We start from the raw sequence: 25844 nt of genomic DNA on the forward strand, positions 1-25844 counted from the left end.
CCATCACTGTTGACCACCCTGGTAAAGATCATGTCCCAGTTCATTCTGATGGTGTCACAGGTCAATTTTGACCCTGTATTGTGGCTTCAAAACTCCCCGCTTCGTTTTTCTGGCACAGACGTTTCAACTGTAACATACAAAACCACGGCAGGGTGCTGTTTACATACTGCTTTGGTTGTGGGAAGCTTTTGTTTGGCCGTAAAGTAAATCAAATCAACTCTGCAGATCACAAGACAATGTGTGGAGTTTCGTGCTGTTGGCCGTTCCGACCACAGACTGTAAGCTTGTCCTCTTTCAGTGAGTTGTGATTGAAAATGTCCATTTATGTTCTGCACTAGTGATAAGGACTGGAGGGGAAAAAATAGGGGAAGGTAATATATTAAAGAAAGCTTTTCATTTTAAAAAAACAAAGAAAATCAGTAGTTTCAAATAAAAGTTTTAATAAATAGGTGAGAAGTTAAGAACCAAGAAAATTCAAGAAAACAAAGTAATGGGGACTTTTTTTTTGCATCTTTCTCTCCATCCTTGTCATCTCTCCACTGTCTGTAATAAAGTTTTTAAATGCCCAAAAACAGACTTAAAAAAAGAGTCGGACACCTAAAGTAATGGAAAATACACACAAAAGCTTAATGCAAATTAAAGTAATGAAGGGAATAAACTAAACGTATGTAGCCGTAATTTGAAGCAAAAATAAAGCTAAAATAGCCCGGAACATGAATAAAGGTTAAAAAAAAAAGAAAAAAGAAAGATAAAGGAAAATAGGATAAGTTGGACACTATGGTGAGGTAAAGGAGATTATGCAGCCTAGTTCAAACCACTGGTGCATAGTAAGCTGTAATTAATGTTATCAGACTGAGTCTGTTGTATTGTGTTTAATATCCAGTCCCAGGTCAGCTCAGATTAATCAGCCTTTGTTCAGACCAGCAGGATTCTGTGTGAGGGCCTGTAGAGGACACACCCCAAATAATAAGATTATGTATACCAGGATACGGTATATAAACACACACACACACACACACACACACACACACACACTGTGCCCACATGACGGAGGAAATTTGCCACATGCGTCTGATGGATAAATTCCTGTCCGTTAAGGAAATGCCATTGCAACAATCATCCCTGTGTCTGCATCTCATTCCGTTATTTAATTAGCTGTAAATAAAGCTGTGTATGGAGCACGTCATGTGGTCTGCATGTATGGAAGCCATACGCACAAAGGGGCGAGTTGGCGGTTTGTCCGACTGTAATAAACCGGAACAATATATACAGATGAGCATTCAGAGCTGTAGCTAATGGATTCGGGGCATATGGGGGAAAATATTTGTGCGTGTGTTTGTCTCTGTTCTAACTAGCAGATAGAGTGAAATGTAAGACTGGACCAGAATTGAACATTTCCAAGGCAAATCTGATGTGTCAGTTGTTTGGGCGACTGCCCTCCTGGGGAAAAAAAAAACGGCCCCATAGGTCGTCTGTGCGAGCAGCTCATTACGACCCGTAGTTACATTTTATTGTGAGGCGGCCTCTAGGGGCCGTAGCAGTTATGACAGGAGCGAAGGATTAAGGCAGCCGATGGAGTATGAAGAGCGACAGAGTCGGCATCAGGAGGAGGAGGTCGAGGTGGATGGATGGGTCGTCAAAACCCAGCGCTGCTGTTCTTTTTCTGTGTCACACCAATAGTCAGTGTCGTTTCTTTCATCCATGCCTGTGCCAAAACCTTAGCTAAGTGTTTATTATTGTAACCATGACGACAAAGGTCCTCTGAACTTAAGGAAGCACTTATATTTAACCAAACCCACAATTTTTTCCTAATGTTAACCTAAGTAGTTCTTGTGCCCGAACCTAACCAAACCGTGACCGTTCCACATCCTTAACCGCCTGTTTATTATTGTTACCATGACAACGAAGGTCTGGTACGCCCGCCGCTGGTACGCTCCTATGGGTCGTATCTCGGGGCAGGGACCAACAGTCTATATGGTCATTGGGGTCGGAGGACTTGTTGTTATTTGGGTCAACATGAAACAGCCAACGTGGTGGTTGTGGGTATAACTTCTTTAGTGTGGTTTTTGGAGTTTGTGTGAGCAGTGTATGTATCTCTGTGTGTGTGTGTGTGTGTGTGTGTGTGTGTGTATTTGTTAAACTAAGTGTGTGTAAAGGTCACATTACAAAGGCACCGGTGTGTTTCATCAGATTAGCAATCTACCAGCCTATATGGTCATGTAGGTTGGAGAACTTGTTGTTATGTGGGTGGGGATCATTCGACATTAAAATGGCTTTTTAAATTTGATTTTATTTTGATAGATGCTAGATGCTGTTGGTTCCTATTATCTATAGATGTTTTGTTTTTTGTTTTTTGAAAGTGCTCAATATTATTATTAATGCACTGTCATTAATACGCATTGCCTGAGAGGTTATTATAATAATTACAGGGGCTCAATCAAAGGCAACCAGACATGCTGCAGATTTCTTATACATGTTTTGCCTCTTACCCCAGAGGCTGATACGAAAAGCGTGTTGGCGGACAGTCTACAGAGCAGAGCACGGGACAACATTGGGACATAATACTTATACCCGTCCTAAAAAAGTGCCCTTAAAAAAGTGGACACATATCTCCATAAGAAGACCATTCCAGAGAAAATGGAGGTGATGTCTTGGTGCTGATCAAACTGTCAACGGTGTATGAGACTGACGCTACAGTTTGTAGTTTGGTGGGGTAATGCTGTACTAAACACGGTCATGTCGTGAAAAGTGCTAGAATGCTGGCATCTCTGTTTCCAAACACAGCTCATCAGTGTTTCTGTTCGCGGGCTTCAATAGCAGTGAATGTGAGACGGCCAGAGTATTCACAGGACGTTGGGGCAATGTGACTGCACCGTCATCCCGCCTTGTGAGCAAATGGCGGCGCAGCTGAGAGCTTCTCGGTGTGGATCCTTTGCACTGCTCTCCATCACGTTGTGATGCACTCCTGCAATTTAGCTTGATTTCCATTAAAGTTAGGTCGACAGGGAAGCAGGTTTGGGACAACGCTAGGTCTGTAAAACTTTAGTTCGTCGTGCGTCTTTCTCCCGTGTTGCTCTGTGTAGGATGAGGACTGAGATTAAAGGAAGGGAGGCCGATTGAAATAACTTGACTAAATGTCTGTACATTGAATGCTTTGAATTAATTTGAGAGAGTGTGTGTGTGTGCGTGTTTCTGTGTGTGTGTGTGTGTGTGTGTGTGTGTGTGTGTGTGTGTGTGTGTGTGTGTGTGTGTGTGTGTGTGTGTGTGTGTGCCTACATGACTGATCACCTCCACCAGTTCACTTTCTCCAAAGTCAACATGTCTGTCTGCAAGTTGTGTGTGCGCGCGTTTGTTTGTTCCACGTCAAAAACAATAGCCGATTTATAAGATTACACATATTTACTCTGTAATCAGGGTGCTTGTGTGTGTGTGTCCGTATGTATGTGTGTGTGTGTGACACAGAGAGAGAGTGCGGCGGCCTCGCGACGCCAAGCCGAGGATATTTATCTAGTTGCAGTGAATTCCCAGAGATCTCCTCATTTTTTTTTCCCTCTCTCTCTCTCTGCCTCCTTCACTTGCTCTCTTCCTCTCCTCCTTGCTTCAAAGGACACCATTGAGAGAAAAGCAAACAGGCATGGCGGGGGCAACACATACACACACGCCTACACACACAGACACACACACACACACACACACACACACACAGGTACACAGTCATGGCTGCCAAAGGTGTGTTTGTGGGTACAACTTACTTAGTGTTGTTTTTGGAGTTTGTGAGCAGTGTGTGTGTCTGTGTCTCTTTCTCTGTGTGTGTCTGTGTGTCTCTCTCTGTGTGTGTGTGTGTGTGTGTGTGTGTGTGTGTGTGTGTGTGTGTGTGTGTGTGTGTGTGTGTGTGTGTGTGTGTGTGTGTGTGTGTGTGTGTGTGCGCGTGCGTGGGTGTGTGTTGGTGATTATGAAAGTTTATGTTGTGTGTGCATGCATGTGTATGTTTAAGTAAGTGTGTGTGGAGGTTACATTACAAAGACAGCATTGTGTTTGATCAGATTAGCAATCTTAAGCGAAGGTGGAATGTGTTATCACTGTGTCAGCAACACAATAGCATTAGCATTGACCTCATTTACTTTACCTTGGCATTGTTAGCTTTTGATTAGCTTTCGGCTTCTACATGTGTAGGTTTATGGAATTTTGACTCAGCTCACCGAAGCTCTGTAGCTCCAAATTAGTGTCGTTTTCACTGGGACCACAACCAAAACCATCACCTCAGACCTGGCTCTGCTTGTGTGTGTGTGTGTGTGTGTGTGTGTGTGTGTGTTGGCTTCTCGGGTCTCTCTGGTCTGGACTGCATCAAGTGTGCGGTTCAGACTTGGACCGTGGGGACACCGTGCGTTTACAGGTTGTGTTTCTATGTGTGTGGGTGTGCAAGGGGATATGCACATACAGTACGTGTTTATGTGCGTTGGTCTGTGAGCGTATATGTGTGTAACATTATGGGAAAAGAGTTTCTTCACTTTCTCTATCAGAAGAAAACAGTTTTCTGTATTTTAGATTTATTTCCATCTATTACTTTTTACATTTTAGCATATGGTTTATTTAAGATAGTTCTGCCCAGTTACAGCTGAAACAGCTCTTGTTAACTGTATTATGAGCAACTGCTGTTTAACTGCTACTACCTGGAAAACAGTGTCTCTTCAGGGGTGACCTCAAGCTACAGTAGTAGGTCAAACTGAAAAGTGTCCCAACCTACTGTCTCAACAGGAATTACACCATATTAAGGAGGGAATGTCACTGTTTCATTGGATTTTTCAAGAATCTGACTCCGGTCCATGAGGATTTGCTTCCATCGGTTTTTGACATGTATACGGGGATTTAAACCAGCTGTGAGAGCTTGTTTAGGCATTTCTACAAGGTAAGTTGACTAAGAGTGAGCAGCTACAGTACAAGAGAAGAATGCTAGAAATAAACAATTACCATCCAAATGCACAAATTGGAGTTTTGAAGATACAAAAATCAAATTCCTCCCTGCCTTCCCCATTAGACTTCACAAAATCTCAGTTTGTGTTTGATGGGTTGTGGTAAGAAGAGAAGAAAGAAGAAGACGAGCTTTATTTTGAGAAAGGGAAAGGGGAGAAAGGGAGAAACAGGTGGAAAAGAGGCTCTGCAGCTGCAGAGTGTGTGTGTGTGTCTGCGTGATTTGCTGTGTGTGTGTTTGTGTGTGTGTGTGTGTGTGTGTGTGTGTGTGTGTGTGTGTGTGTGTGTGTGTGTGTGTGTGTGTGTGTGTGTGTGTGTGTGTGTGAGTGAGTGCGTGCGTGCATGTGTGCGTCTCTGTGTGTGGTGCTAGTTTCAGGATAGTCAGGATCTCTGTGTTTTGTCTGCCAAGATTAGACTGCCTTGATTTGGCCTCTGACCACATACAGACAATGCACGAGTTACACACATGCACACACAAACACACATCCTTGGTTTGCTATATTCCCATCGTTGACTCAATGCATTGCGTAGCCCCTCACGCTAACCCCTAACCCAAACCTCGTTCTAACCTGAACCCTAAAGCCAAGTCTTAACCCTAAACAGCCATTTACATTTCAGCATTTTGTTCCCCACAAAGCTGTCGGACCCCACAAATATAGTGGAATCCTGGTTTTCGGACCCCAAGAATATAAGACAAGCCCACACAGACACAGACACACTGCTCACAAACTCCAAGAACAACGCTAAGTATGTTGTAACCATGCACTGTCAAAAAACAACAACCTGACTTTCTCACCGTCCGGTCGTATTTTATCTTGTAAAGCAGTGACAGTGATGAAAATGAATCCAGCTATATGTTTAAATAAGAACTACGCGTTTGGTGTTTTGCTGTGGTTTTCTAACCAGCTCAGGGAAATTACATTTAATTTTGCATAATTTTTAGTCCCGTAACTGACACTTTTTTCCAAAGAGATCCTTAGTGAACTTCAGCTCCTGGATGAGCGCCATAGCAAGAAACCAAAACAACCATGTAGGGACATCCTGTCGTATCTCTGCTGGAGGCAGAAGTCTGGCATGTCAACCTACAGAGGCGAGGGTTACATACTATATGTTTAGACAGTAGTTTTCTTCACACGAAATTAAATTTTATGTTTTAGCAGAGGTTGTTGAATTTTTGTTGGACACAGGGCTGCAGGCCAACCAAAGCCCACAAAGCCGAAAACACTCACTGTGCCTCAGGGTGTATTCGTTTAACGACGTCCCTGCCATACCGAGAAGCCGGGAGGAGATATAGTAGCAGGCCATGATGGCCACAGAAATGAATAAGTCCCATGATGCTGTCGAAGACACGCGGCTGTCTCTGAGATGGGACAGGTCCAACTGCTAATGCTGAGTGTGCCCTTGGAGCCAAACTGTCTTTGTCCCTGCCATTTGGTCTGTCAACACAGCAAACCCGGTTCCATTTGGAGCACATTTACTGTCATTTTTACTTTGCCGTTATAAAAAATAGCGAAGTATCAGTCATCGCAGCGATGTTGTTGATAGTGGAGGCAGTGATGCTCTAATGCCTTAATTAGTTTTAACAAATTCATATTTCTGGCACCATCTGACATTGTTTTGCCCCAGAACTTCCTTGTGTAAGAGACATTCTCTATTTTTTTTAATGAAGCAACTAGGCAGATTGAGAGATTATTTTAATTGACTGCTTTCATTATTCATAACGCCGTGGAATGTTTTTTCTAGCGTAAGTTATGTTCCCATTTGACTTCGCCTGTATTTCATTCGGGGAATTTAAGAAACAGACACTGGTTTAATGGCAACTGGATAGAAGACAGAGTAGGTGTTTTTGGTGGCTTCCTCTCTGATCACTTGAATTACAGTAAGAACTTTCTGAGCATTTGACTAGATTTCAAAGACTCCAGCCCCCATGATGACCAGAAATCATGTCTGTTTGTCCTTAAAGTCTCAAACTACAAGCTTCTGTTGAAGTTACAGGAAATTTTCAGTCTTGATGTTACTTAGTATTACGATCACTTCTCCCAGTATAGTTTCCTGATGCAGCAGCAAACAACAACACACTAATTACAAACTAAGACCACATCCCCAGAGAAGCCTTCTGCTAAAGACTTGTTAATATGTGCTTTAAAGAGTGAATTAATTTGTTATTATATGGAGCAGTATGAAACTGTACAGATCAGTGCTGATAAGGAAAACATCTCTAATGGTCTTGTTGTGCGTCACACTGAATTTAAAGTGAAATGTAAATTATATCAGGCTCAGAACAGCCAGAATAAATCCCTTTCCTGCAGCAGGACACACAGCTGGACAGCACATCTGGCTCTGCGTGAGTGAGTGTGTGAATGATCATGTGCACGTGTACTTTTCTCACACGTGGTGCATATGTTCAGTGATGTATGTTCATTTTCACAAATGGGCAAATTCATCAACGTGTGCGCATACAGTGTGAGTGTATCCACGCAAACAACCTGCCGTGTGTGCGTGTGCACGTGTGCAGCCTGGGAGGTTAGTGTGAACTGGTAATGACAGGCCACTGTGTGTGTGTGTGTGTGTGTGTGTGTGTGTGTGTGTGTGTGTGTGTGTGTGTGTGTGTGTGTGTGTATGTGTGTGTGTAATGAGTAGAGAGAAAGGTTCTGTGTGATTATAGGCCTCCTCTTAGGACCAGAAAGACTAAATATGGTTTCAGACTAAACACTGTCCCCACACACACACACACACACACACACACACACACACACACACACATGCTCAACACACCGCACCACAGACCACATACACATTGCAACATACAGCACATATAAGGAGAGAAGTCTGAAAATAACTTAAAAAAAGATATTTTTTGATCAGACAGGACAGGGGTTATCTTCCCCGTTTGTGTTTCTGTTCCATTGTGTGTGGAAATGAATCTGACCTACAGATCAGCCAGTCCTAAAGTCCTGTACTGAGCTGTGTCATCTGGCTTCTCCATGTTGGTTTGGTAATTCCAACATGAACGACTACAAGTGGATATGAAGTGTGGGACCCCAGAATGCTGTGTCCATTTGAAGAAAAGTAAAGGTTGATACTTGATCTTATTTTGCTCATTAGTTTAACATTTCAGGTGATTCCAACTTGGCAAATGTTTGTATTCTGTGGATAAAAATCCTAAAATGTTCCCTAACTTTTGCTTTCCCACAGTACATTTTAACGTTAATGTCAGCAGAGAAGATATCGTAAATCCCACACGCTGTCGGTCAGTTGTACTATTTACTCCTCGGGTGTCAAAACACCGTCATGAAGTATAAATTCCTGGCAAGAGTGAGACCAGAAATGCCTCCATCCATACAGATCTACTGTAGTTCAATAGGCTGTTTCAAGCCAGAATTAAAGTGCTCCGGGCAGCACGTAGGCGAGCACGCGCAGGAGTTACTCAGATACGTTTATGTGGTGGTTTCCATATTCACTTGTATGTAGTAGGTTAACGTTTCTTATTAATAGCAACATGAAAAATGGGTACTTATTACGGGTTCTACTTACAGCAGAGCTGTAGACTTGTCATTTGAGCCTCAGACCCAAGTCAGATGTAAAACTCGGACTTGACTGCTGTCGGCTTTGATTTACTTGAGACTCAAACTGACTTGAGACATGAGGGCAAAAACATCGAAGTCTCAGGTTTGGACCTGGAAAAATCTTGGAACTATTAAAAGGATTAATCTATTATTCAGTGGACAGGAAAATAATCTGCAACTGTTTGATCACCAATTAATCATTGGAGCCATTACCACAGAAAAATATCAAACATTCTTTGTTTCCAACAAATAAAAAATGGGAGGATACGACTCTTTATATTTTGAAGTGTTTGTCGGAGAGAAAAACGCAATTTGACAAGATCGTATTTGGTCTTCGGGAAATTGCGATGAGCATTTTCCCCTATTTTTAGCTGATTTATCTGTAATGAATATAATCATTGGTTGCAGCCCCAAAGACCACGGCAAAGAGGCCTTGAACTACCACGCACCTTGAATATATATAACTATTAATCCTGTGCATCGGAGGGACTTGGTTTCAGTTTTGTTAAAGACTAGTAACACAGCTTTGAAAGTTAAATGTTCAGACGACATTTCATTTTAATGGTCAGCATTCAGGGGCCTGAAAGACTTGACTTCCACTTGACTTTGTAAATGAAGACAAGACTCAGACTGGAGACAAGACTTGTCCCAAAAGACTTGAAACAGTTCTGCTCACTTACTGATATGGATGTCTGGATGTCTGGATGTCTGGATGTCTGGATGTGTGTGTGTGTGTGTGTGTGTGTGTGTGTGTGTGTGTGTGTGTGTGTGTGTGTGTGTGTGTGTGTGTGTGTGTGTGTGTGTCTGTGTGTGTCTGTGTGTGTGTGTGACAGGCATGTTATTTTGTTTTCCTGCACCATTGAACTCTTTGACGGGCCAGCAGAGTTCATATATATTTTGGCTTTTAAGGAAGGTTTAAAGCAAACACACACACACACACGCACGCGCACACACACAGTTCTCTGCACTCGCAGCTGTTCTGGTATAACGGGCCCTTGGGTTAAGTCACATCACATGCTATTAATACACTCTCGCTAACAGTGTGTGTCGTGTGTATGCAGGCAAAGTCTCTTTGGGAGGTTGTCTGAGTGTGTTTGTGTCAGGACTGATCTGTGTGTGTGTGTGTGTGTGTGTGTGTGTGTGTGCGCGCACTTCAGCCTGAACTGATTTAAGTGCCTTGCTTTAGGGCGTGAGTGTGTGGTGTCAGTGTATCTGTTTGAACTTTGACCCGGACCACACTTCCAAACAGCTGTATCAGCCCTCTTTATGAGGTGTGTATTTGTGTGTTTGCATGTATGTGTGTGTTTCAGACCTACATCGTCCTTCTCCACCCTCGAAGCTTGCTTTCTCCTGGTCTGATCTCCACATGCAGACGACGTGATATTACGTCCAGATGTTTCCAGCTGTTCCCCTGTAGCTCGACTGCAAAATATATCAAGATTTTTTCACAAATGACTAATCCCACGTTTTCTTGACTGTCTTTTCTGTCAGTCTTACTCTCTGCTGACATTTATAACCTTGATCTGTACGCTGTGTACACGCATCCTGGGTTTTTCTAAGGGTATTCTTGGAAGACTTGGAAATCAGTATCTCAAGTAGAAGTATGACGGAGTTGGGTTACAAGTGGTTTGATCAAATTAGCTTATTCACAATCAAAGTTTGATGATATACTGGAATTGGCAGCAGCCTATTACCAGCAGGGAAAGTCATAAAATTTAACTAATCCTGAAATCCCAAACACAGCAGACCATGAAGGAGGGAACATTTCTATGTCGTAGGCGCGCCGCGCATCAGTTACGAAAGGTCTCAGTTTGAGACATGAGAACTCGGATAAATGTGCATGAGAACAGAGCACCAAAGAAATGTACCATTTTGTAGTCCACGTAGAAGTCATTTACGGCATAATCAGAAAGCACTTAATACACACCTGATTTTTTTTTCTCCTTGATTGTTTTACCAAAAAAAACCCAAAACAAATATCCTTAGTGATCCTGTTCACGCTTGGCACTAAAAATGTGTGTTGGGTGACAAGTCATAAATATGACTATTGCGGTGTCGATATGCTCAACAGATTGTGGGCGCCTGTCAACCGTACCACAGTGGAAAGGGAGTCATTTCAACATGCTGTGTTGACACCAATGAATGTTAATTTCCATCGGCAACACACAGTCAACTCTTTAGGGGATGTAGAGGTAAATTTTGTTGTTTTATTAATTAATCTATGTATCATTTAATATGTAAAATAACTTGGAAATATTATATATATTATCTTTGTACTTGATTGAACTCAAATTTAACAACTTAATTAGATCATCAAATAATCAACCAATTATTTCAACACTACTTGTTTTCGTCTGTCTTTCTGATTTATCCTCTAATGCAGATTAAATTTAAAAAATGACGATGATCTTAAACCAGAACCCTCTGCTTTAGCTGAATGACCCAGGCAGTAAACTGTACAGTGTCTTTTATCCGTTTAGCATCTGGTCACAGTTTCAGATGTTAGCTGGGAGAAAAAATCCAATGACAAGTGTTATTCTTGTGATAAATTTGAAACTCACTGTGCTACCAGAACTGTGATCTGTCTGAGATGTATATTCAGGCACAATGTGGATTTTTCTGGATACAAGATACTTAATAAAAATTCTCCACTCGAGCCTCCACCCAGAACCCCCTCCCTTCATCCATCCAGCTGGACCGACCAAAACCCCTCATTATTTCAGCTCCGGGTGGGCCTAGCCTCCAACAACGAGTATGTGTGTGCCTGAGGTCACCTCTGAACCTGTTGAGGTCAGGTCCCAAAGCCCGGGGCTACCGGCGGCCTGGGACTCAGCCCAGGTGTTAATCCCAGGTTGGGTGTCACTGCGGTGGGTCACACTGTGTAATTTAGTCCCCTGCTCTGTCTGGGGCCTCAAGGCCCTCAGGACCACCCAGCACACTACAGCAACTACTGACCTCAGCATCTGCGTGTGTGTGTGTGTGTGTGTGTGTGTGTGTGTGTGTGTGTGTGTGTGTGTGTGTGTGTGTGTGTGTGTGTGTGTGTGTGTGTGTGTGTGTGTGTGTGTGTGTGAGAGAGAGAGAGAGAGACAGGGTGTGTGGATTTAAGGTTTTGTAAAAGATTTTTGTCTGTGCTTTTAGGTGAGTTTGCTAAAAGAATGTGGGGTGGAGAGGTTTAAGACCATGTGTGTGTGACGTGAGAGTGTGTGTTTGCATGTATGAAGCCTTGTATTCTGTGTTCTGTGTTTTGAGGATTTGTTTTTTTAATACTGGGGAAAATATGTGCATGTGTGTGTAGAGCAGTAATATTTTCCTTATAAATGTTGTATCCATTAAATTAAGTCCAAATGTTGATAAAATGTTTGTAATATGACAAATGCCCTTTTCAAGTTCAGAGTTTAAAGTGAGGTGTTATAGATGCCCAACCAGCAGTTAAAAATCTGAATGTATCTAATAGAGCCTCTTAAAATCTGCTTTCCCCTTAAATTTCCCCTCAATTAGCTTTAAAGGTGGAGAAAATTGTCTTATTCCACATTGTCAGACAGTATCATAGAAAACTGATTCTGTATTGGCTCCTTCCAGCTCTGGGTTGAAGGTAGTGAAACACTCAAACATAAGGTGTTTTGTTTTTCATGATTTGCCGTTCCCTCATGTGGAAATCTTTGCAGTGTGTATCATTTTAAAAGCGTTTCCTTAAACTTCAGCCTCAGGTGCTTGAAACTCAGCTCGTCATCCTTGTCCTTGGCGTAGTCGTAGATGGCCACCACTTTCTCGATGTAGTTCTTGGGAGCCCACTGTGGGTCTCCATCAGCGTAAGGGTCGTTGTATTGCACGACAGCAGCATCCTCCTCCTCATCATCCAGGGGGCGGCGCGAGAGGGGAGGAGAGAAACATGATGTCGGTCATGTCGGGAGAGGGGGAGGGGAGGGAGAGTAGTATCTGAGTAGGGTATCTGCAGCCATAGCCAGGAGCGCCTCTAATGCTAGAGGCTGCTGTAGTTGCTGCTGCTGCGGTTGTGGTTGTTGTTGTTGTTGTTGCTGCTGCTGTTGCTTGGTGCTTGGAAACCTCAGGATTTCCAAAGTTCTTTGACCGGCTGCACAGCATAAGTGTGACTGACCCACTGATGGGTCAGCGAGGTTGAAGTCTTTGAAATCACGAAACTGATTTAAAAAAAATGTTCAAACCATATTTGAAAACTAAGTTAAACAAATCAAAACTGACTTGAATAATCAAAACTGTTATATTTTCTCCTGATTGACTTATCGATTAAACGAGTAAACTTTTTGCAGCAGTTTTCTGTGTTCTCGGTGTGTGTTGGATGCTGTCTTTATCGGAGATCGGAGGCTGTGCGTGAGTGGCCGTATCTTGGTGTGGTCGTGTGTGTGTCTGTGTTTGCCTGTGTATGTACAGAGGTTTCATCCAGTGGTGTGTTTGTGTGTTCATCTGCCCATATGTCAGACTCTGACAACTAAAAAAGGGGGACATGTTCATCATGGACGGAGGGAGGGGAGTCAGGAGAGCGATAGAGGGAGGGCAGGCCTCTCACACATGACATATCAGTGGAGAATAAAGCTCTTTGTTCGTGACCGTGTGAACACGCGTGGCAAAGAGAAGCAGAAGGCCTCCCTCTCTCAGCCCCGCTGTCCCAGAGAAAACACAAGAGTTCAGCCGGCTCCTTGACGGAGCGGGACAGCCTCATAAATCAACACCGCCGTGTTTTAGCAGCCGTCCGTACCGCTGAACGACGGCCTGTTAAAGCATCCCTGACAAGCCTTGATTGGGGAGGCGGTTAAAAAAAAAGTTGACTCTGACTTTATTTTTCTTACCAAAGAAACCCCAGACACCTCCTCACTTCTTGTGCTTTTAGATTTAAGGCATTTAGCTCACACTCATCTGGATCCCCCCGAAGTGAGCGAAATAGCAGAATAATCGTCAATTTCTGGATCTCCACCATCCATCATCGCTGGCCAAAAAAACTCTGGAGTATTGAGGAATTCAACACCTCCCCTGGATACGGATTATCACTGAATTTTGATGAAGTGTTTTTGGTCTATAACCACTCTTCCCTCAACCTGCCTCAAGTTTCATTCGGTGATTTCTTACATCTCCCAGAAAGCTCTGCATTAAGTAAAACCTAAATTGCAGCTTTAGTCCAGTGGTTCCCTGTAATGTGTTATCCTATGTTGTAGTAATATCTTTGAAGAGGGGACTGTCACTGTGGATTAAACAGAACTTAAGCTCCCTCTCTTTTTTTCCCCAGCCAGAGCAAAGTATGGAATTTCAAATTACTGCTGTAATGATAACTTGATTAATTGAGTAACTGATTGAAAATATTTGTTTTAATTGTTTAAGTCATTATTGAAGAAAAGAATCTCAAATGTGAGGGTTTTCTGATTTTCTCTCTGTTTTATGTTGCTGTAAACTGAATATATTGGGGTTTTGGACTGTTGGCCGGACAAAACAAACCATTTGAAGATGTCACCTTGGACTCTGGAAACTTGTGATGAGCATTTTTCACAGTTTTCTCACATTTTATACATAATTGCTGGTTTTTTAGTTTTAGTTCAAATGGAGTTTTCAGACAACAGCGGCACTCTGTGGTCCACCTGCAAATGGCTCCGTAGATAAATGCAAAAAACCCTCTGCTTGTCTCACGTAAGGTTTGCCCATTATCTCCAGTATTCCACTATGTCACTTTTCCACAATCTAATTCCTCACCATGCCATGCATTCTGAAAGGGCTCCAGTGTTTTAATGGACCGCAAGAGGGCATTCTTTACAGCTGGTGTCCCCACTATGCAGTGTAATAGCAATGTACAGTATAAAAGATTGGGCCTAATATGAGTTTAATGATCCATTTCAAAAAATGCTTTGATCAGCCCTGTTCACTTTGATGCAGATCAACGTGGGACATTGCTAAAGATGATAGGAACCTAATCAAAGAGAACCGCAGCTTGCAGCTGCACTGCATTCTGGTCTTTTTTTCTCCTCCTGTGGAAGGAGAAATTTTTTTTTTTTCTGTTTCTTCTATGATGGATTTCGCTGTGTATGTTTGTTGAACAACAGGGTGAAAAGGCAGCTTTAGAAAGAAGCTGGAAAAAAAACAACATACATTTCTGAAAAATCTAAAAACTAGAAATACTGTATATTGAGCAAGCATTGAACGGTCCATATCAGGCAAGCTGTCTTATGGAGGTATGACAATTATTACAATATGAAACATCAAAATGGAACCAAAGATGGAGAAATACGATGAATGTTTAACAGTTGGAGGGAGCCATTTTCCTTCAGCTTATAATCAAGCCATGACATACTCAGTCTGGACAATAATTGTTTTTAAAATGTCTCAGTCATACTGAAGAACCTAAAAGGGCAGTGAAAAGGCAGTGATATATTTCTTTGACATGGGATTTGATTATCAATTACTTTTCACCAGCCTGGAGCAGAATAAAGAGTAGATATGAAGAGGAGACAAATAGAGGATGGGAATCCGTGGGCGAGGTTGGAGGAGGTCCTGGCTATCAGGTTGGTGCGTTCCACGGGGAATGATAAACCGTCAAAGGTTGGATCACGTTGGGTTTCCAGATCCTATCGCCTACTCCTCAACATCTCCTCTCCCTTCAACACTCCAGTGAGACTTGAGTAAACAGCACCCTCTTTTTTCAAACTTCTACTGTCTCAATCTTATTCTCTGGCTCTTTCCAGTTACCTTGTGTCTTTTTCAGTCTCTTCTTGTGTCTCGCTATGTTCTGTCTACACCCCTTTCTCACCCCAGCTCATCCAGTCTTATCAGTCAAAGTGTAGACAGACAGTGTTATCAGTATCGTGTGTGTATGTGTGCTTGTTTTGACCACAGACAATAGTGGTTACTGTCTGTCTGTCTGCCTATCTGTCTATCAGACACTGGGAGAAAAGATGCTGATCACTCTTTCACTCGTCTGCCGCTTGTTTATGTCCCAAAGCACCATCTACCTCTCTGTCTCTTTCTCTTTGAATTCACTTCACTGGCATGAAATCAATCAAGTTGAATGCACTGCTGCCACTGCCTCTTTTGTTACTTCTTTTAATGCCTGGGAGATGCCAGCAGGTTATAACGTAACGTCCAAGATTCAGTGAGTTACGCTTTGGGCTACGACTTCAGTTACCATCAGCAGATCCTGTATGCACTGTGCCCATATATCATTTGTCATAAAACTGAAAAACGTGACGATTCTCATGCAAGTTCTGTAGTTATTAGGAGCGTCTTTTTTATCATTTCTAAGTGAATGAATGGACATTGAATCGTGATGGACCTCGGCATGATAGCCACAGAAAGTGTAAGTCACACTGAACCTGGAGATATGTGTTTCAATGTCTGCATGTTCAGAATAAGTGCAGTTTTTGATGTTCATCCCAATGTTCTAAAGCAAGATATCATGACGAGTGTTGGTCAGATTCTCATGAAATAATATACAGATATTCAAGTTCTCCATAAGATGTTGCTGTTTATTTTTGTAACCCGCTGACCTCTGGTCATGCACCACCTTATGGTCAAATTTCTCCCTCTACCATTACTTGAGTCTTGAGAACTGCAGACTTTTCTGTAACTATTCATGGGCCTCAGAGGATGAATCCCAGTGGTTCTGGCAAGACCCTGGCCTTTTTTCGTTAACGCCACTATCAGGCCAAAACTTTCACGTGCGTGCAGCAATTATAGTAATTTTGGAAGCTCTGCCCCACCCTCAGGTCTAAACTATCTACATCGCACAGAATATATCACGAAATCCAGCTGGCTGAGTTCCATGAAATTTGTCAAGCTCATTTATACTCTCCACAGGATGAACGCTTTTGGTTTAAATGTTCCCTTGACTTTTCGTCTAATGCCAATCACCGGACAAACTTCACATTGGTAGCTCCACTACTGGTAGGGCTCTAAGAGTAGCTAAATAATCAGTATGCTGTTCTTCCCACGGTTTGTGGGGAGCAAGCAACGGCACGGTCTCAGAGTGCTGCTAAAAAATACTAACTAGCAAATCATAGACAGTCTGACCGGAAGAGGATCTAACAGTATCCCCCAAACGTTGCAAATAATACAAAGTAATAAGCCATTCTAGGTCAGGGTGAATAGTTAACAGCTGAAATCAGTATTCCTCTTTCTCTAAATTGAATACAGATGAAAGAGACAAAAATCAGATGAAAGAGATTCTCGGTGATAAACTTAGCACAATGAGTGTTTAGTGCAGTGTATCTGTTCTCAGTGTGTGTTTGTGTAGTCTGATAGTGTGAGTTAGTGTCTGACAATTTGTAATGTTTAGGTGAACTCCCCGAAACCCTTCATATGCCCTGCAGTGTTTTGGGCTGTGTGTGTGTGTTACTCAGAGAAACAGTGAATCTGTTACTGTGCTTCCATTACTGAGGAAATGTGTTTCTGTGTTAGTGAAACCACATTTATCATTGTGTGTGAGTGTGGAAGGGATGTTAATGAAGCTGTGTGATCGTTGATGTTTGTGTGTGTGATAGTGAGCGACAGTGCGTGTGTGTGTGTGTGTAAGACGTCCAGAGTGTGTGTGCATGTGTGCGCCTGTATATGTAACTGTATCCATGGGTGTGTGTCTATTAGTCAGGAAATGGCCTCTGTGATTCCAGCCGTCGTTAAACTGAGATTCTAATTGGCTCTTTAATTAAGACACGGAATCACTGAGCCCGAACACACACACGCACGCGCAAACAGCCATTCATTTGACCCCAACATGAACCTTTCCACTGTTTTCTTTACTTCTTTCACTTCTCTTATTCCTTCTCTCCTCTTCTTCGTCAGTGCAAACCTTTTCTCACTCCATGTCCCTCTCTCTCTCTCTTCCTCCGTCGCTCTCTCTCTCTCTCTCATTTTGCATCTGTCCTCAACCTGTCACCCTCTCATCTTTCCCAGTTCCACATATCACTTGGTTTTCCTTGTCTTTCCTCCTTATCGCTTTTTTCTCTCCCGTCTCTCTTGTCCTTTTCTCTCTCTTTCTTACCCCTTTTCCACCAAGATGGAAAAGGTTCCGTTTGCAAACTTAATTTTGAACCTTTCAGATTATTTAGACAAAAATACATTGGTTCAGAACCTGAAGAGTTGGTTCCCAGCTGGAACCGAAAATTGGCAGGTTTTCCTTGACCTTAAGTGTGAACCCTGACAAAATAGATTGTGCAACGCTCTCCATTGATGACGCATCCTTGATTACGGTCATTCCGTTCAGAACTGGTGAACACGTGGACTAAGGAACACTAAGATTCCAAAAATCCTGAATGGATCCTGGTTTTAGAACCAGAGCTAATTTGGTGGAAAATAGTTGCTTCTCCCTCTTCCTCTGGTGCTTGTATCCTCCGGGGAACGAGGGATGGGTCCTGCCACGTCGCTTTCTGCCAAACGGGATGCTGTCATGTTACACTGACACAGATACTACAGTACTGTGTGTGTGTGTGTGTCTGTCTGTGTGTGTGTGTGTGTGTGTGTGTGTGTCTGTGTGTGTGTGTCAGTGTGTGTGCGTGTGTGTCAGTGTGTGTGTCAGTGCGTGTGCGTGTGTGTGTGTGTGTCAGTGTGTGCATCTGTATATGTCAATGTCGTGTGTTTTCATGTGACTGTGTGTGTGTGTGTGTGTGCGTGTGTGCGTGTGTGTGTCTGTGTGTGTGTGTGTGGCTTGGAGTTCATCCATGCTGCTTGCTGTGGCTAACTGAGCAGGAAACATCTAATCTATTGGCTCTTTGGAGCATACACACACACACACACACACACACACACACACACACACTGAGGTTTCTTTCTCGCCTTCGTCATCTTAAACTAGGATAAAACTCTGGTACGGAATCATTTGGATTAATTCTCCCACTTGCAGCCATGTTGACTTTTACTAACACTCCCTCATGTTTGACAGAAACTTATTTATGTTTTTGGCTGCAGACTCTTTCTCTTTCTGACTTCTCCACTGATATCTGAGCCGAAGGAAAACAGTTTTAAGAAGTCACTCACAATTTCTTTTTGCAGCTGCCGCTGCAGTCACAGTTCGACGTAACTGTCACAAAGAAAACGAACATCTTGCCATAGTGAAAACGCAGGTCGAGTAATACTGTAGCTTTTCAAAGTGGGACTGACTCCGCTCTAACGCTGAGTGTGCAAGTGCAACATTGCCAAGAGCAAGGCCATTGACTTCAGTGAAGATAGCGTCTGCGCTCTCCTCAGCAGCTGCATGAGCCATAGTGGCACATCTCTGCCAGGTTTTCTGACCAAAGTTTTACCAAATTGAACTTTGGTACAAAATGTGCTCGCGTTCTCTCATGTGCGTCCAGCAGTTTTGACAGGAGGTGGAAAGTATATGATGCCGACGGCTTTACTATAGAGATGAACCGAGAAAAACTGTGCGTCTCAGATCTCCCAGAATTGTGTGATTCTGCTCTCCAGTCCTACCAGGAATTGTGTAAAAAAAAAAAAGAAAAATCCAAAGCATGCCAGGAAATATCAGAGGATGGGGAAACAGGAAGACAAATACTGTGACTGTTTACATTCTAATGTAGTAGATAACATCCTAGTTAGCTGCCTGATATGCTGAGAAAGGCAGGATTTTACAACTCTGGAAAGTTATCCCTGCAACCATAACTTTATCCTCCGTCTTCACGATCGTGAGGTACACAGTAGAATTATGCCATTTATGATACAAAGTTCAAAGCACAGGCCTAGGACACTGAAGACCGGGGTTCGCGTCGGGCACGTAGTGAGGTCTAGGCCGCTAAACTTTTGTTCAAGGTTAGGGAAAGATCATGGTTTTGGTTACATGTTGAAAAATTAACACTAAATTTTGCTTTGAGTTGCACACACATAACCATAAAAATCCTAATCCTGCTTTAGTTGCTGCGAGCAGATATTGTAGGGAAAAGAAATGATGAATATTGACATTTCCATCCATCAAAAAAATGTGAAGTAAATAAAAAAACCTTTTTACAAGACAGGGTTGGTTTATGAGATTTTATTCCGGAAAACACTGACTCAGTTTAGATAATTCAGTTCAGTCTGATAGCTGCATACCAGACCAAACGCTGTGCCGGGATGCCAGAGTCGAACATACTGAGATCAAACTCTATCGTCCTGGGTAGCGTTTGTAGTGTTAGGGCAACATTATCATTAAGTGTTTCATTCATGGCAACGTTTGCAATATTTTGAGCCATGTGAACATTCACAAACAAATTCTTCCTTCAGACTTGTTGTATATTACTTGGGTTTTGTTATTTGGTGGGATTCCTTTTTGTGTTTAGCTTTGTCTGCTTTCTGATTGGTTCTTCTACAAGCTTGCTTGTTTGTAGCTACCAAACCTCATGCAGTCCATCAACCACAATTACTTCATTGAAACCACAGCCACATAGTTTGTATATATATATATATAATATATATGTATGTGTGTGTGTGTGTGTGTGTGTGTGTTTGTGTGCTTTCAATCATGCATTTGCATAGATAAAGGTGCCCATGATTTGTGTTTGTGTTTTTTAGTACATTTATTGTGGCTTTGGTACATGTGTGTGCATATCTTGGTGCATTTGTGCGTGAATATACAAACACGACTGTTTGTTTGTGTGTGTGTGTGTGTGTGTGTGTGTGTGTGTGTGTGTGTGTGTGTGTGTGTGTGTGTGTGTGTGTGTGTGTGTGTGTGTGTGTGTGTGTGTGTGTGTGTGTGTGTGTGTGTGTGTGTGTGTGTACCTCGAGAAATAATGTAAGATGTTGGCTGGAATTAGGAGCTGTTAGACTGTTTGGTGTCTTTGTTTGGGATGGAATGAAGCACAGATGGATGGATAGAAAGAAAGAGTAAGAGGGGAGGAATATTTTCATATTCCCACCACAAAGTTTCAAGCTTCATTCTGAATTGATGCTCATATCACGTTATTTTGGAGACTGTTGAAGAACAACACCAAAACCAAAAACACTGATAACGTTCTGTCAGCTGAGATGTAAACCAGGTTTAAGTGTGTAAGATACAGAATGTCCCTTTATGTGTGTTGAACAAAGTCCAGACCTTATTGAAGACACATCAGGAGGTAACAACCTTTTCAGCTTCTACTGCAGGTTGTTTAAGGTCATCAGCAGTTCAGCTGCTGACATACAGCTAGCAGCTACTGTGTGTGTGTGTGTGTGTGTGTGTGTGTGTGTGTGTGTGTGTGTGTGTGTGTGTGTGTGTGTGTGTGTGTGTGTGTGTGTGTGTGTGTGTGTGTCTGTGTGTCTGTGTGTGTTACAAGAATAAATGTCCAGGTTTATCTCTTATTGTGATGGTCGATCTGTTGTACCTCTTCGTGTCAGCCCATGTGCAAACTTGGGTTCATATATGTATGTATGTGTGTGTGTGTGTGTGTGTGTGTGTGTGGTTGTGTGTCCGACCTAAATGTGTCTTTGTGTTCTCTCAGCTGGCATCAATCAGAGTGTGTGGAGCCGAGCTGCTGCCAACAATGAAGCCCTTCACTGGACCAGGAGCCTTTTATCAATACGCACACACTTTCAGAGACCCCAAGGGGAGGGTGGTTGGGGTCGTGTGTGTGTGTGTGTGTGTGTGTGTGTGTGTGTGTGTGTGTGTGTGTGTGTCTGTGTGTGTGTTGCATGGTAGAAAGTGTGCATGAGGATCTCAAGAATTCATATAATAGGAGTTATTGATTTTATGTGCCATTTTCAGGTAGAATTTCTATCTTTGTGAGGACCATATTGTTGGTTATCGTCTGAAAAGGTTTCACTAGCAGTACTTTTTTTTGATATAAGTCTTTGGGGAATAGAAACATTTCTTTATCCTTTTTAAATCTTTTTTTTTCATTTAAAAACTTGCTGAACTGCTCATTGCATCTGTATTTAATAAAAACCTGGGCTTGAGTAAAAATAACTGTCTAAAAGTAAATAAAGAATACTTTCTTGATCAGTATTTGAGTATTTGATGAAGCTTTTAAGTGACTGAGCCTAATAATCTGATGACTGCTCTGATTAGATTGCAGTTCAACCTTGGCGGTCACCATAATCGAAAGCTGAATGAGGTTTGACACACAGCCCTATTTGGTCCTCACTTCTTTAAAAGGCTGTTTGAGGATTCAGAGTTTGTTTTAGGCAGAATATTAGAGTTAAATTTAGGTGGAGATTACGGTGGGGGTAAGACATGTATGGTTAAGGTTAGACTCAGAGGCTGAGGAATGTATTAAGTCAACAGGGGTCCTCACAAGTGTAGAAGTAGAGTCAAAAATGCCTGTATTTGTGAGGATTAGCTGTTCATTGAGTATGTGAATGTGTTTGTGGCTTACTTGCAAGGTGTAGGTGACATGGCACCCGTAGGTGACCTCGGCCATGACTGAGAGCTGTGGCCTTTTTGGGGTCACCATGCAAACAAGGGGAAGTGAATGGAGGTTTTAACTCTGGCTGTTTACATCTTTGCATGTAAGTCATAGAGAAGGCCCTCATTCCCATGTACCTATACGTTTGAAGTTTAGTATTACACAAATCAAAACGGCTTACTTTGGCAATTGCTGCTTAACCCTGACACGCAAACACACACACTTCACTTTGGAGTCTTCCAGCTCTGTTTTCGCAGTATCAAATAGCAAGTGCTGAATCCATTTGTCAAACAAAATGCTGGCATACGTTGGTGCTCAGGACTGCAGATCACTCATTTATCTGAACACACACTCGTCCATTAGTCCCAGATCTGCTTTCACCTCTTCTTTTTCTCTCTCTGTCTGTTCATCTCTCTCCTCCTTCGTCTCCCGTTTCCCTCCTTCTCTTTGAATGACTTGTCCTTTCTTGTTGTCCTCGTCACCATCCGTCTTGCTCTGTCATCACTCGTTCGCACCGCTCCTCTCATCTCCACTCCTCTGTTGTTGTAATGATGGAGGGATGGAGGGATTGACCCCTGGCTCGAGGTCAGAGTTCACCTGGGCCCGTCACACCTCATTCATGCATTTACTCGCCGTTAAACACCGGTGAGCTGAGTACTTAAGTGAAACCTAGACGAACTTGAGCTCCAATTGTGCTGCTTTTCCTCGTCTTCATTTCAAATTTGTGTTTCCTCCTCTCAGTGTTTCTGAACCTTGCAATCTTTGGAAAAACATGGAAATAGGTTAATGAAAATTCTGCAGTTTCTAAGTGGAGGCCAAGCAACTGTAACGTTTATTTAGCTCATTTTTACAGTTGAGAAAGAAGTGATGTGAACAGCCTGAAAATGGGATTTCCAGTGTTCTTTGTTCAGAGCAAGAATTTAATTCCAACGGACCCTAAAATATAATAGACTATGAGCAGAAGGACATGGATCTCCTTCCTCCTCTTTGGAAACCCAAACATAATTCAACAAAGCCTGGACTGATGCTCATTTCCTGCTGTTTAATAATGTATTCATAAAGGAATAATCCACCTGAAAACATTACAAAAGTATTAAAATTATTCATAGGAATACTTTAAATGAAGACTTTCACTGAAAATATTTGTGGCTCTAGGAAGTTTGTAGTTTGCTCGCTCATGGAGTCAAAAGTCTGTAGTATAAATCCATTGTTTAATAGTATATATTCCTGGTCCCCCGGGAATCCATTGTTTCTGCTACCAATTGGCGACATTCAAAAGAGAAACTTTCAGTGGAGTGTTCCTTTAGAGTATAATTATTGTTTAAAACAACTTGGGACTTATTTCCATACCTTTGGCCATCACTCCTATCAGTAAGAATAACACCATACTCGCCATGTCAGTTGCTGATGGCAACGCGGCAAAAAAAGTCAGACGGGGCAAGAAATGGGAGCAAGTCCAAGGCGAGCCTGACTCATCTGGAAGAGAAAGCAAAGGCGAACAGTAAAATTATCATCCAAACTGTCCATCCCAGTTTACAGGCAGACTGTCAAGTTTCATTTTCACCTACTATACTTACCATACTTACTCTCCAGTTCCAAGCAATTGACTTGGTGAGTACAGTATTTTCATAACTGACAGAACAACACTATTAAATAAAACCCATGGTGTGACTACATTATGGGTTTTCTCTATTTATTATGTCATATAGCATTTTTGAAATTCTTCAGATGGAAGGAGATATTGCTTGTGGAAAAATGAAATCTTCCCTGTAAAAATCTCATGGTCAGATCTGTGGGTCATAAATATCAATATTTTATTATGAAATTAAAAGTAAGGCCTGGGTTTGATTGCTGTAAACGGTGAGAAAAAGAAGGACCTTATCTGAGGCTCTTTGGAAATGTCAGAAGTCATTTACAAAACTGTAAAAGAACAGTGCCTTCCATCTGGATTGGTCGAAAAAGCAATTCAGCTCATTTCCTACCAAAAAAGACCCAGAAGTCTACAGTGTCTTTAAGCAGAAGGATGTGAGACCCTCTATACCATGCTGTCATCACCTGACTACAGTGGTGATTATTTTGACGATTAGCCGAGATATTCACCGACTCCTCCCTCCTCCAGGTGATGGTGCTGGCAGAGGCTGCGGAAGAGGAGCGGGCTCTGCTGGAGGAGGCGTTCGTCCGCCTGCGGAGCGCCACACACCTGTTAGTGCTGCTGCTGTCGCTGTGGCAGGGCCTGACCCCCGACCAGACCGCCATCCTGGAGGCCACGCTGCTGCCGCTGCTGCAGGACACACCCCAGCTGGTACACGCGCACGCACACACACACACACGGAGGTCATTAACATGTCAGTGTCTGTCCATCCATCGGCAGCCCACTCAGTAAACACAGCCCCAGCTTAAACACACACTCTTAAAACTTTTAAAATACATTAAGTACTTCTGGTCCCTGAGGAATTTACACACACACACACACACACATGCACACGCACAGGCACACGCACACACACACACACACACACACACACACACACACACACACACACACACACACACACACACACACACACACACACACACACACTCGCTGCCACTCACCACTCGCCTGTCAGTTGTGCCCTAAGAGTGCATTCTGTGGTACCTGTTTATGATTTAAGTATTAAACCTCTGTGTGTGTGTGTGTGTGTGTGTGTGTGTGTGTGTGTCTGTGTGTGTGTGTACGGACAATGCACATATTCATACAGGAGCTCAAGGGCACAATAGCATGAATGGAGGATATTTTGCTCTATAATCAGCCTCTGACTCGAACTCTGAGCTTTGCGTGTTTGTGTGTGTAGCTATGTTTTTCCTGTATGAAAGATTTTTCACCCCATAGAGACTCTGAAATTGTGTGTGTGTGTGTGTGTGGGTGCGCGCGTGCGTGTGGGTGTGTGCGCGCGGGGTGTGTGTGTGTTAGTTTTTCCATAGCTCTGATCAATCCCTGAACCTCTCATTACCACTGAGTCTATTTCCAGCCTCCTCTGATAGCCCCACATTACACGCTCATACACACAAACATCTGTGTCTTCATAAACAGCAGAACGTAAAATATCTTTTACAGCACACACACACACACACACACACACACACACACAGCCTGGCTGTGGACAGAAATAGATTGGGAGGGTCAGTTGATGAGCCTCAGGGGACTGTGTACATAAGTGTGTATGTGAGTGCATGTGTTATTTTAAATGGGATTAATGGCATTAAGTGAATTAGCAGTAATCAGGGTCACGTCCACAACATTAAGACAAACAGGTGGACCGATCAGCTATTTTCAGAGAACACAACACACTCTCCAATACAGAGCTATGACTACATACTGAAAGAGGTGGTGACGCAGTTTTCAGTTATTTTTTTAATTAAACAGTAATTCCGGTTTTCTAGTTTCGTAGTTATGGTAACACTGTACCCACCAAAGTGAGTAGAATGAAATTAAATTGTGGCGGAAGCGCAGAATATCAGTTATGAAGCTCAAAAGTGAATAGTTGAGGTGTTATAATGGACGTTCCCCCACATCACACTCTACCGCTCGACCTCCGACCTTTCCTGTGACCAGGCAGGTGAGGTTATTCCAGGGGAGCGTGAGTCGGTCTCTCGCTGAGTTTCCTTTCTGTGGGATGAATCCCAGGAATGTCATGGACAAGAACAAAGCCACGGAAGAGGACAGAGGGACGAAGACCTGGATCAAAGGAGGACAGAGAAGGCTTAAAGGGATGAAGAGGAGGGAGATGGAGGAGGAGGAGTCAAGGACTTTTTTATTTAGTCTGCCATTCATCCTGCGTCGTATCCATCACCCATACCGCTCCTGTATTTATTGATTCATTGAGTAAATGAATGATTGATCGGTTCATTCATTCCCCCATAATTCATTATCATCACTGTCAGTCTGTCAGCCATCGCCCATGAATTTGATCTGTGATCATTTGATTGGATTCATGGAGTTTGCATATGCTATTATATATATATATCC

The 25844-nt window shown here is 42.7% G+C and overlaps 1 protein-coding gene across 1 annotated transcript in view; it reads left to right on the forward strand.

Annotated features, from left to right (window-relative positions):
* Positions 1-25844, forward strand: part of bbs9 (Bardet-Biedl syndrome 9) — a 176859-nt gene that overhangs the window by 70919 nt on the left and 80096 nt on the right. The window contains 1 exon segment of the mRNA XM_040116605.1: positions 23955-24137. Coding sequence (XP_039972539.1) covers positions 23955-24137 — 183 coding nt within the window.

Source organism: Xiphias gladius, chromosome 22, assembly GCF_016859285.1.
Source record: "Xiphias gladius isolate SHS-SW01 ecotype Sanya breed wild chromosome 22, ASM1685928v1, whole genome shotgun sequence".
Taxonomy (NCBI): Eukaryota; Metazoa; Chordata; class Actinopteri; order Istiophoriformes; family Xiphiidae; genus Xiphias; species Xiphias gladius.